Raw genomic sequence first — 10613 nt, 5'->3', positions numbered from 1 at the left:
ATTCATGAAAAAGTTGAGCCAACATTTCTTTTTCAAAAGTTGAATCCAACATTTTTCGAAAAAAGTTGCACCAATAAATTTTCAAGAAAAGTTGCCGGCCGCGCCTTCCTCTCCTGCTCTGGCGGCCAGCGGTAGCGGCGCGCGAAAGGCCGCGGGATCGTCGAGCCCGCGCGGGGGGCGCGGCGGTAGGTGCGTGGGTTGGGGGAGGTGGCGCATCACGCGTGGGGCTGCACCGCACGCAAGGGAGGGAGGGAGCGAGGCTAGGGTTTGGGTGGTGGTGATCCCACAAACGTGAATGTTTGCCTGAATCTCAAATATTGGAATGTAACTTTATAAACATCTTCCGAAAGATGGATTGGATTTCTGCCTAGTGAACCGGAACATAGGCCCGAAGTGTCGATCCAGCTCACTAAATAGTTAGAGCTCGTTTGGCAAGGTTTCAGCTTCTCTTAAATAGTTCCAGCTTTGATTCCTCTTAGTGATTTCTCTATAAGAGTTGAAGTACTTTTAGAAAACTATTTGGCAAACGGGTCTACCATGTAGTTTAAAATGGTTTCCTTCTCTTTTCTTTTCTCTTCTCCCTATTTATTTTCCTGTCTTCATTCGTTTATTCCACCGCCGGCCTCCCACCGCCAGACCGCCTCCCGTTCCCTCATCTCTCTTCCCTATCCAATCCCCCGCCCCCCGCCGCCTGCCGGTCTCCCGCCGCCGGCCCGCCCCCGTCGCCCGCCGCCGGCCCCCACCTCCCGCCGTCGCCGTCGTCCGCCTCCCGGCCGCCTCCGGCCCCCCTCCCGGCCGTCGCCGTCGGCCACCTCCCGCCCGTCGCCGTCCTCCGCCTGCCTGCGGGCCCTCCCCCGAGGGCAAGGGTGGGAAACGAGGAGCCGCTCCCGGAGCCCCGTCAAACGGGGCCTTATACTGGGCTCGTCTCGCCGTCGCTGCTGCCCAGGCGACAGCTCCGTGGAAGGAAGTTTGCAGGCAATTGAGGGAGACGGCTTCAGCTATGCTGGACGAGCCGCCGCCGCCCGACGCGGCGGGTGTGGATGAGAGCACTTGCCGCGGTATTTTCGTGGAGTTCATGACCAAGTATTTCACCCCCCTGCGCTATCTGAGTTTTGTTTCCTTTTTCGATTGAAATTCCCGCTAAAATGTGCTGTGCTGGTTCTTCCATCGTTGACGCAGGGTGGCTCGGTTCGAGGAGCTAGCTGAATCTGGCAATCGATTGCTTGTGAGATTCCATCAGGAGCTTGGTTAGTAACTCCAATATGCTCTCTTTCTCTGTTTGTGAGCACAGCTGATAACCCTTGAAGGTTCAGCAGTTCAGCTTATATGACCCACTCTGTTGTGCCCATTATATTTTGATGGCATCGTGTACTGTTTACCGGTATTTTCTCCGTAGATTATGGTTGATTAAGGCATTGACCTATCTTATTACAGAGTACTTTCGGAGGCCGCAGATTCCTACCGAATCAGATGTCATGAAACAGATACTTAAATCTAACTGCACTCACAGAATGAAGTCCTATCTTGAAGCTGGTTGCAGGCTTCACAGCCAAAATATCTCAAACATAAATCAGTGTGAGTTATATGGCTTAATTAGTGAAAGCGTTTCTTATTCTTGCATGCTAATAATTTATATGAGTTGTTTCTTATTCTTAATAATTTTTCCCCTAAACTGGAGTGGTACTGACTGTAAAGTTTTGTCTCATATTGTGATTTTGAGCAAATTTATGTATTCTACTGTGGTTCTTGGTTATATTTGTTGAAGTATGAGCTTTAAACAACACAATTGTTCTCTTCAATGATGACTCCATAGTCCATACCCTTTAATCAGTTTGATATTGATTTTTTTCCCTTTTCCTTGTAACAGTACGTTCATGCGAAGATGGACTTAAAGATCATATCAACAAAGGTACTTGATCATTCCTGTATCTTATATGGGTTTGTTTATCTTTATCCTATTCAATATTCTCAAGCATTTTGATGGTAAAGGCCTTGCTGCGATTATTTGCAAAATTTACAAACTGCTTGAGAGGCCAGATGCAGTTAGATTGGTGCAGCAAACATTGCGATTCGAAGGGATTTATTCTCATGTTAGACATATAAGTGCAAATTAATGTATTAGCAATTAGCATGGATAGTTCTGCTGGAGTTCAAAGTTTTATATTTGTTGTTTGCTTGTTTACATGGATTTTTCCTTTTAAAGCTGGCTAAGGTGTCCATTAATTCCTTGAGAATAGACAGAGGGAAATATCTGGCTAAGGTGTCCATTAATTCCTTTTAATTGTCGTCTTCGATTCATATTTTAAAGCTGGAACTATGGTTTATAATATTGCCGTATCATTTTAGTGAGACTCCCAATTCTAATTGAGCTGTTGTTCTATTATTTTCTGCTAGTTAAGGCTTTGCTTGAAGAGCTTGAATGTCTAGTCGAGGATGTCTATGGCATCACACTTACAGCCAGTTTAAGTGCTCTGGAAGTTTCAGACTGTCATAGCATTGATAACAAGCTGACTACCGAATCTTGCATCATAGAGATGGAGGTATAAGTTTATCTCCCAACATTTCTAGTCCTTGCTTCCAGTGTTCTGTTCATCAGAGAAAAACTTGCTGTTTTGCAACGATGAAGTATAATGTGGAAACTGGGTAGCAGGGTGTTTCTACACCACAGGAGGAGGATAAAAACACAGATCAATTGGACAGCGATGTATCGTTTGTTACAGTGATGGTCATTGTTCGCAACATGTTGAAGCTTGACTACATGATGCAGGTAATTTGTGTCCATGTGTCAGAATGTTCGTTTTGCTCTTATGCTTTGAATTATGTTGCGTCTCCCTCAGTTTCTTTCACCTTTTTGATTAACGAAGATTCACCTTCCCCTACAGGAAAAGATTGTCAATGCATTATCCCTTAAAACACCGTCATCAGAGCTCCAGGGATACTGCCTCATGTGGGATTTGCGGCCATTCATCGAAGACAATGTGATGCATCTTGCATGGAAAATGTGCCCATGAAGCTTTGGCATCCGCAGTTTTTTCAAGGGCAGGGGGATGGGACAAGCAGCAAGTTATCTTTACAAAGACTTCAGCAACTGTGCATTGAGGCTTGGGAGTTGTTCCCCAACTGCTGAGATGGATGCCTCCACAACCTGTTCATGTGTTGCCAGAAGATTGATTTCAACAGGATGTATGTATGATTGTAGATGGATAGCAACTTGTGTGCTCTTGATTGTGTTATTTGTTAGACTGACTGACTGAGTGCCTGTTCTCATTATTGGAGTGTTCTGATAACTGAATGAATCTCTTTGCGTTTTTGCAGAGAGAGACCCCCAAACTGTTTTTGTCTGACAGTGCTGCTTTCTCTCCCTAATTCCCTGTCCTTTCCTTTTCGAAAGAGAGTTGAGCGTACTCCCTCCGTCCCTAAATAACTGTTGTCACTTTGTTTTTGTCACTTTGTTTCTGTGCTGCAAGTTTAACTGGATTTGTAGAAAAAACGTTCACCATTTGTATCTTTAAATAAATTTATTAAAAAATTAGATTCAAATATCAATGATATTAATTTTGTATAATAAATATTAATATTATATATATATATATATATATATAGTTAAAGTTGTTTATGGTGAAGCGAAAACGACTGTTATTCAGGACGGAGGAAATAGTATACTAGCTTCTTCTGCAACCTGATCCAACTCTGCTGCTACCTCTACCAGCAATCGCGAGATGGAGGATCCTCCTGTCCTGTTTGGGGCAACACTATGCTAGCAGAGGAATCTGGAAGTGGAATCATCCAACCCGGCAGCCCGCGCACACGGCAGCACGGCACCTCACCATCCTCGTTCTAGTTGTAAACCAACTGGTCAGACGAATCAGCCGACGCGCACGCGGACACCACGAGGCAGCCGCAGGCGAGGCGGCGGCGGCGCGCGAGGTTGCGATGGAGAGCCCCACGTCGGCGGCGTCGCGCCCGGACTTCTACGACTTCCTCGACCGCATGCGCCGCCCCGCCGCCGCCGATCTCTTCCGTTCCATCAAGAGGTCAGTCGCCCCTTGCCCCGTCCCTTACTCCGGCGAGGCCCACGCCGCCGAAACATCGTAGCTTGAATCGATCAAATCTAGATGACTGGATAGTAGAGCGCGGGTTGCTTCCTATGGATCTATCTGACCAGCGGTTAGTTTTGCGCCGGCAGCTTCCTCGTGTCCTTCTCCTTCCACGAGCCCAACGCCGAGGAGGACGGCGGCAAGGTACAGGCCTTCCTCACTGAGATGGAGGGCGCCATCAGGGACCACCCGCTCTGGGCCAACGCCACCAACCAGGAAATCGACCACGCGCTCGAGGTGAAGCCTCATTGGATTGGTTTTTGTTCTTGCCCTGCCTAGTTCGAGGATGCTGTCTGCATTGACTGCATTTGGCTATGAGACCCCATGATGGGACTTTGTGCATTTTAGGGCCTTGAGAAGTACATCATGACGAAATTGTTCGACCGCACGTTTGGGACCTCCGCGGAGGATGCCATTACCGACATGGAGATCTCACAGAAGATTGGTCTGCTGCAGCAGTTTGTTAAGCCGCATCACTTGGATATACCTAAGGTTCTGCAAAATGAGGCATCCTGGCTGGTAATTCATTCTGATGTTTAAACTTTCACAATGCAATTTCAGTACATAATAGCTGTAGGTTGTAAAGATGAGGGTAATCAATGTATCATGTATATGCCACTCTAGCTATACTTAACTACGTATTCAAATAGCTTTATATGTTGATCGAAATGAAGCCTGAAAATAGTATTTACTTGAATTATTTGGATACATTACCTTCAGTATTGAAAAAAGGGGTCAATTGTCAAGTATCCGGCACTATCTTTTTCTGTTGTCAATAGTGCTCTCATTGTAATGTTCAAGAAGCTATTGGGTTTAATCATGCAATATTCAACTTATCCATCTAAAATTTCTAAGTTATCCAAAATTCAGATAAAAGAAATCATTGTGGTGATAAAATACAACCAAATGTCCATGCTAATGACCATTATTTGGCTGCACATGCCACTCTAGCTTGCAGTGAAAGAGTTGCAAAAGATAAATTCCTTCAAAGCACCACGTGAGAAGCTTCTATGCATCATGAGCTGCTGTCAAGTCATCAATAACTTGCTTCTGAACATATCAATGTCAAATGATCGAACACTATCTGGGGCTGATGAGTTCCTTCCAATTCTTATCTATATTACTATCAAGGCAAGCTCCTCTTGGCAACTATTTATTCTTGCTATTTCTTCTCATCGGTTGATTACAAACTGAGAATCTTTATGACAATTTGATGTAGGCCAATCCTCCTCAGCTGCACTCAAATCTAAAGTTTGTTCAGCTCTTTAGAAGGGAAACAAAGCTAGTTTCAGAAGTCGAATATTATCTGACAAACCTCATTTCAGCAAAGATGTTTATATTAGATGTTAATGCTCGCTCGCTATCGATGGAGGAAACTGAGTTTCAGAAGCATATGGAATCAGCAAGACTAGTTACTCAAATATCTGTTGCTAGCCCTAGTAGCTCACAGGGGCTTCCCACATCTGCAAGGGCACGTAAGGAGGAAGCTGATGTAGCAGGTCTGCTCACTAATACAGTCAATTTGTTCATAGCAGTTTGTTTGAGCATGGATCTGCCTTTTAGCTTTCAATTCATAAACCAGTTTATTTTTGCCATAAAATACAATGTGATTTTTCTTGTGGTCCTTTCCAAGAACCATTTTACCTAACAACTGCCAACTAGCATAAAAAGGTTTAAACTAATTTTTTAAACTCTGATAGACTGCATAGTGTTCAGGTTTCCCTTTAAATGGTTGTTGTGTGTCCCAATCAATTTTGGGGTTTCAATTCAGTTTTGCTTGATATTGTTCCATAAGCATAATGTTCGAATTGATACATTACAGGCTCCAAGTTCCCTTTCATGGACTCAGAAACTGAAAGTTTGAGTCCAGAGGAAGTCAAGCAGTTGCATGACCTGTATAGGCAAGTTGTCAGCAGATATACACTGCTGTCTAAAGCTTTAACAAAGTTATCCATAGATGAGGATCAGCTCCTTAGTTCAGTAGATGATTCATGAAGTGATATGAAGATGCTGACTATAGAAGTAAAGATGATGGTATCGATCATGAGCAGCCACCATATCCACATTACTCTTGCACATGTACAGTGGAGTAAACATACGCGCAACCTCGTTTCCATTGGTTGCAGTCTTGTAGGAGAAAGAGCGAGGTCTTACAGTCAATGCGTGTAAGGAAGGCTCCAGCAAGTCCAATGCAATGCAATACAGGTATGATCATCTTCGGCATGTATGCCTGTCTTTTCAGACACCTGACAGCAGTCCTTTCTGCAATCTATGTGCAGTTCTGATGCTTTCTGGTATGTTCCTTTGTTAGCGGCAGGGCATAGCACCTGTGAGTTGGGCATTACGAATGGCAGGTGCTGCTTTTGCTGATCTTGTGCCTCAGCCTGACAGCCTGCCAGTTGCCTTGTTTCACTACTGTTGTAACATGACGGGCACCTGGGAATGGTTAGTTCATGACTTATAACTCGGTTGGCAATCCGCAATCCTTGTTGTTCTCCTGGATGAACTTCCAACATCGGAGCTGCTGAAACTGAAAATTGACCATTACGCAACATCTTGCCTGAGTCATCAACTCCTAAATCTGCCAACGGGTGTCTTACAGTTTTGGCACCGTGAGCTTCCTGCAGTGAGGAATGTGAATTCTAACATAGAATGAAGGCCATACAAAATCCGCTGGGGTCTGGGGAAGGGTGGCTATGAAGATGGGCCAACATAGGCCAGGAAAATTCCTGAAGCTCGCCATGCTGTACAACTATGCTTGTTGATTCCCAAAAGTTCTGTAGTTAGTGTTGAGCCTTGAGGTTTGAGAGTTGTTAGTGTTCGAAAAGGGTGCAAGCATGTAACACACAAATTTTGTATGTGGTGCAGAAATGCCGTGTTGTGATCGGGTCCCTTGATCAAACTCAATCAGACGTAGTGATGAAAATGAAGGAATTCGTTTGAAGATTATGTAAAAAGATCAAAGGATGAGGGTAGGCCCTCAGTTTCATGTAGTTCCCGTTTGGTCAGATAGCTGATGTATTTTTGAACGAAGCTTATATCTTGTATTCTGAGTTTTTTTAGTGTAGGCATGAGGAATATCCAACGCTTGTTTTGCTTGCGCTTCAGGGTGAGCTGGTAAACCCAGCAGCTTGTGTTACAGCAGGTGCAAACTGTTTTATAAAAAAAATGAGGAACTTGGGCCCCAAAAAACAGGAAAAAAAAATTGTACAAAACTCGTGGTCGGCAGGATTCGAACCTGCGCGGGCAAAGCCCACATGATTTCTAGTCATGCCCGATAACCACTCCGGCACGACCACTGATTGACGTTTGAGTTTTGCTAAGAATTTAAACATCTCTTATATTCTCAGGCAACGTAATCCCACCATCGCATTGCATCTCGCCATGTATACCCGGCGATTTTATTCAAAGCAGCCTATAAAATCAGTTCATAGTTGGTACATAAACATGCGAATGCAATGGCATTGCCACTCCCAAAGATCGATGCACCGCAGTCTCTCCCTCATTCCAGCTTCTGCAGCTGGGCGGCGGGCCTCCGTGCCGCGGCCGCCGGGTACTCGAGCAGCGGCCGGAGCGGCGGTGCCGGCAGCGCTGCGGGCGGCGGGCGACGGGCGTGCGCCGTCGTGGGGGCGGCCGTGGACAGGAGGAGGCGGAAGGTCCACGCGAGGACGTCGGGCGCGAAGACGCGGAAGACGAGGAAGACGTCGTACCAGCTGGGGCGCTTCACGTAGGCGTCGCCGCGGCAGGCGCCGCCCACCAGCGCCCGCGCGTACGCCTCCACCTGCCCTCCCGATAGCGTCGCCTCCCGCTCCTCCTTCCACTGCATCTCCGCCGCGCCTTCCTCGAGCGTGAACTTGCCGCCGCCGGCGTCGCCGCCGACCCAGCCGTGCGTCGCCACCGTCACGCCCACCTCGTCCTTCACCTCGTACCGGAGCGTCTCGTAGAAGTCCACCACCGCGGCTTTCGCCGCCTGCCGCGCGCATCAGTTATCCTTGCTCAGAGCTGCTGTTGCAGAGATTAAAAAAGAAAAGAAAAAGGGAAAGGGCATCTCTCACCGAGTAGAGGCTCATCCTGGGCATGGGCAGCCAGCTCTCGACGGACGCGTTCACCACGACGCGGCCGTGGCTCCGCCGCAGGTACGGGAGCGCCGCGTAGGTCGGGTAAACGTTTCCCCAGAAGTTGATGTCCTGCTCACGAGTCAGGTGGTGAAGTTTCAGTGGGTGCATGCAGACAGTTTCAGAATCGATCGATCAAGATCAGAAAAAAAAAAACATGGAAATTCTCCGGCTCCCTGCACATACCATGAGGTGAGGGAACGCGGTGGTGTCCCCGGCCTCCTCGAAGTTGAAATCGTGGCCCAAGCTCACGGTGTTCACCAGATGGTTCACTGCCAAAACAAAGCGTGTTCAACTCGATCACCAGACATGCAGCAGCTGGAATGCAAAAGCTCTGTTCACTCATCGATGACGACGACTCACGCTGGCCGAAGTAGGTGAAGGTGTCGCTGACGAGCCTCCGGCAGTCGTCCTCCTTGACGACGTCGGCGGCGATGACGAGGACCTGCCCCGCGCCCAGGAGCCGCGCATTGTCGCGTATCGCGAACAGCCGGTGCTCCCGCCGCGCCACCAGCACCAGGTTCGCGTTCCGCCTCGCGTACTCGTACGCGATTTGCTGCACCATGGCGCGTTAGTAGTTGCTGAATAATCCCCGGCCGGCCTGCCGGAGCACTGCAAGACCAAGGCGCTGGAGGATGATCGATGGACGAAACGCTGTACGTACCTCGCCGATGGCGGAGGATGCGCCGGTGATGACGACGACCTTGCCGAGCATGTCCTCCTTGGTGAGCGTCTTGAGCACCCACTCGACGCCGCGGAGGAAGGACAGCGTCGGCCACGCGAACGCCAGCATCACCATGCTCGCCGGCGGCACCACCAGGTCCATCACCGCGTTCACCACCTGATCCATCTCTGTCCTCCCTCGATTCCTACTGAACAAATCTTCTGTCGCACCGCGGTACTCGACGTACTCTCGATCGATCAACCCCTTCCTCTGTTTGTTTATACACACACGGCGGCACAATCTGCTTCTGCTCCGTGTGTTTCTAACTGAACAGAACTTACTGCCTGGCCAGTTCTTGGCTTGGTAGGGGCATCAGACAAGAGCAGCCGAGGGAGAGGAAAATGAGTGACAGAGACGAGAAGCTCCCGCCGACGAGGGCGAGGGCGACTTGTGTTTGTGGACCTCGGCCAGGTGAGGGGATACGGACAAGAGGGTGGAAGAGGAGAGAGACGGGTGCGGGCGTGCATGGAGGGCAGCTGCGAGGGCGCGCTCGTCGGCCAGGAGGCACGCCTTGGCCGCTTCCTGCAGCCTGCAGGCCTGCGGACGTGCTAGCCGCGGCGCGCCCCCCCTTGGTACTTGTGTCACTCGACTCCTCTTCTAGCTGTTCTGCATACGTGCCTGTTCTGATTACCAAGCAGCTTTGCCTGCTCAATTGCTGAGTCGACTCTGCCCCCCGACTTAATTCATGTTCAACTCACTAGCTTCAGCTTGAGGACAGCTCAGAGCCTGGTTGGCAGAACTCCCGGAGCAGTTTCTAAGCATAAGCTAAATTTAGGAGAAATTCTACTAAATAATGTTTAAAAAAGATAATTTTCTAAAATGAACTATGGGTTTGGAAGCTGAAAAAACTAGTTTCTCCTGATTCATAGAAACTCTTTCTCAATAAAATTAATTATAGATAATAACTTTCAACCACATAATTACTTTTTTAAAAAAGAATCAGCTCCCACTAAGAATTAGGAAGAAGTAGAGCTCTAATAAACAGGCCTTAAAGTCCAGTGCCAAGAAAACAAATAAAGCCTCGTAGAGATATATGGCTCACTCTGATTTTACTAAATTTGACCCCATTACAAAAAATTACAAAGTCACGTGCCATTCGGGACGTAGTTCAAAAACGTGTTGCCATGAATAGAACATGGTGAAGGAAGCGTTGACAACACGCTGACGTGGAAAGCGCGCTATGTTTCTCTTTGAAAAAGAGATGAAAACGAAATTAATTATCTTCCCCGCACAAATTCTAAAAAGAAAATTTAACTAGCATACACATTATTCCAAATATGAAAAGATGCAATCCGCATATTGGAATTTGTATCAACTAGTAGAGTATAAACTGAAGTACCTTGTCGTGCACATTATTTACCCTAATCACATGGAAATTAATATACAAGCTAAAATTACCACAAACAGGTAGATCAACAGTATTTCGATTGTTCTACGTTGCTCATTATTTTCTGTTTGATCCCTGTTGAGCGAAAGAAGTTTGGAACGGGAAGGAGGAAGTAAGATATGAACTGGACGGATACCTCGGGGTGCACAACGTGTCTAGTGACTAGCAGCGAGGAAGGATATGTACGCATAAGAATTAACTGGGCAACCTGATTGTGCGTAACAAATCTAGTAACAAGAACTGCTCGTTCCGTCCTAAATTAAATTATTAGTTATTTTAACTTTTCTAGA

At 47.2% G+C, this 10613-nt stretch overlaps 3 protein-coding genes and 1 non-coding gene across 7 annotated transcripts; 2 read left to right on the top strand and 2 right to left on the bottom strand.

Annotated features, from left to right (window-relative positions):
• Nucleotides 1-743: 743 nt before the first annotated feature.
• Nucleotides 744-3292, top strand: LOC117838792 (uncharacterized). Of its 2 annotated transcripts, none has more exons than XM_034718958.2 (7): nt 744-1083; nt 1180-1247; nt 1435-1575; nt 1868-1909; nt 2395-2540; nt 2648-2767; nt 2883-3292. In XM_034718958.2, the coding sequence occupies exons 1-7, from the start codon at nt 1001-1003 to the stop codon at nt 3009-3011; spliced, it is 729 nt and encodes a 242-aa protein (XP_034574849.1). In that variant the 5' UTR covers nt 744-1000; the 3' UTR covers nt 3012-3292. The 2 variants fall into 2 exon arrangements, with proteins under 2 accessions (XP_034574849.1, XP_034574850.1); XM_034718959.2 differs by having other exon boundaries at nt 760-1083; nt 2651-2767.
• LOC117838790 (vacuolar protein sorting-associated protein 9A) lies at nt 3047-7177 on the top strand. 3 transcript variants are annotated; one of them, XM_034718956.2, is made up of 8 exons: nt 3047-3183; nt 3710-4034; nt 4187-4334; nt 4446-4616; nt 5049-5228; nt 5317-5596; nt 5920-6302; nt 6415-7177. In XM_034718956.2, exons 1-7 carry the CDS (start codon nt 3048-3050, stop codon nt 6090-6092), a joined length of 1413 nt encoding a protein of 470 aa, XP_034574847.1. In that variant the 5' UTR covers nt 3047; the 3' UTR covers nt 6093-6302; nt 6415-7177. The 3 variants fall into 3 exon arrangements, with proteins under 3 accessions (XP_034574847.1, XP_034574846.1, XP_034574848.1); XM_034718955.2 differs by having other exon boundaries at nt 6409-7177; XM_034718957.2 differs by having other exon boundaries at nt 6377-7177.
• A 137-nt stretch (nt 7178-7314) lies between these two features.
• On the bottom strand, nt 7315-7396 carry TRNAS-AGA (transfer RNA serine (anticodon AGA)). Its single transcript has one exon. It is a non-coding gene; the product is annotated as a tRNA-Ser (tRNA).
• Nucleotides 7397-7453: 57 nt separating this feature from the next.
• LOC117840686 (11-beta-hydroxysteroid dehydrogenase B) lies at nt 7454-9608 on the bottom strand. The gene is made up of 5 exons (XM_034721206.2): nt 8877-9608; nt 8576-8768; nt 8399-8484; nt 8153-8284; nt 7454-8067 (listed from the first exon to the last, which is right to left on the bottom strand). Exons 1-5 carry the CDS (start codon nt 9060-9062, stop codon nt 7600-7602), a joined length of 1065 nt encoding a protein of 354 aa, XP_034577097.1. The 5' UTR covers nt 9063-9608; the 3' UTR covers nt 7454-7599.
• Between the last annotated feature and the right edge of the window lie 1005 nt (nt 9609-10613).

This window comes from Setaria viridis, chromosome 9 (genome assembly GCF_005286985.2).
Source record: "Setaria viridis chromosome 9, Setaria_viridis_v4.0, whole genome shotgun sequence".
NCBI lineage: Eukaryota > Viridiplantae > Streptophyta > Magnoliopsida > Poales > Poaceae > Setaria > Setaria viridis.
Note: the sequence above shows the minus strand (reverse complement) of the source record. Positions and strands in the feature narration are given on the sequence as shown.

Excerpts from the sequence above, each read along its gene's own strand:
- LOC117838790 (XM_034718956.2), top strand. The coding sequence starts at position 3,048 with ATGGGACAAGCAGCAAGTTATCTTTACAAAGACTTCAGCAACTGTGCA. Across the intron at positions 3,184-3,709 it reads AAGATTGATTTCAACAGGAT|CAATCGCGAGATGGAGGATC; the intron begins GTATGTATGATT and ends TACCTCTACCAG. Across the intron at positions 4,335-4,445 it reads AAATCGACCACGCGCTCGAG|GGCCTTGAGAAGTACATCAT; the intron begins GTGAAGCCTCAT and ends TGTGCATTTTAG.
- LOC117840686 (XM_034721206.2), bottom strand. The coding sequence starts at position 9,062 with ATGGATCAGGTGGTGAACGCGGTGATGGACCTGGTGGTGCCGCCGGCG. Across the intron at positions 8,769-8,876 it reads CATCCTCCGCCATCGGCGAG|CAAATCGCGTACGAGTACGC; the intron begins GTACGTACAGCG and ends GCCATGGTGCAG. Across the intron at positions 8,068-8,152 it reads CCAGGATGAGCCTCTACTCG|GCGGCGAAAGCCGCGGTGGT; the intron begins GTGAGAGATGCC and ends TGCGCGCGGCAG.
- LOC117838792 (XM_034718958.2), top strand. The coding sequence starts at position 1,001 with ATGCTGGACGAGCCGCCGCCGCCCGACGCGGCGGGTGTGGATGAGAGC. Across the intron at positions 1,910-2,394 it reads TAAAGATCATATCAACAAAG|TTAAGGCTTTGCTTGAAGAG; the intron begins GTACTTGATCAT and ends ATTTTCTGCTAG. Across the intron at positions 2,768-2,882 it reads AGCTTGACTACATGATGCAG|GAAAAGATTGTCAATGCATT; the intron begins GTAATTTGTGTC and ends CTTCCCCTACAG.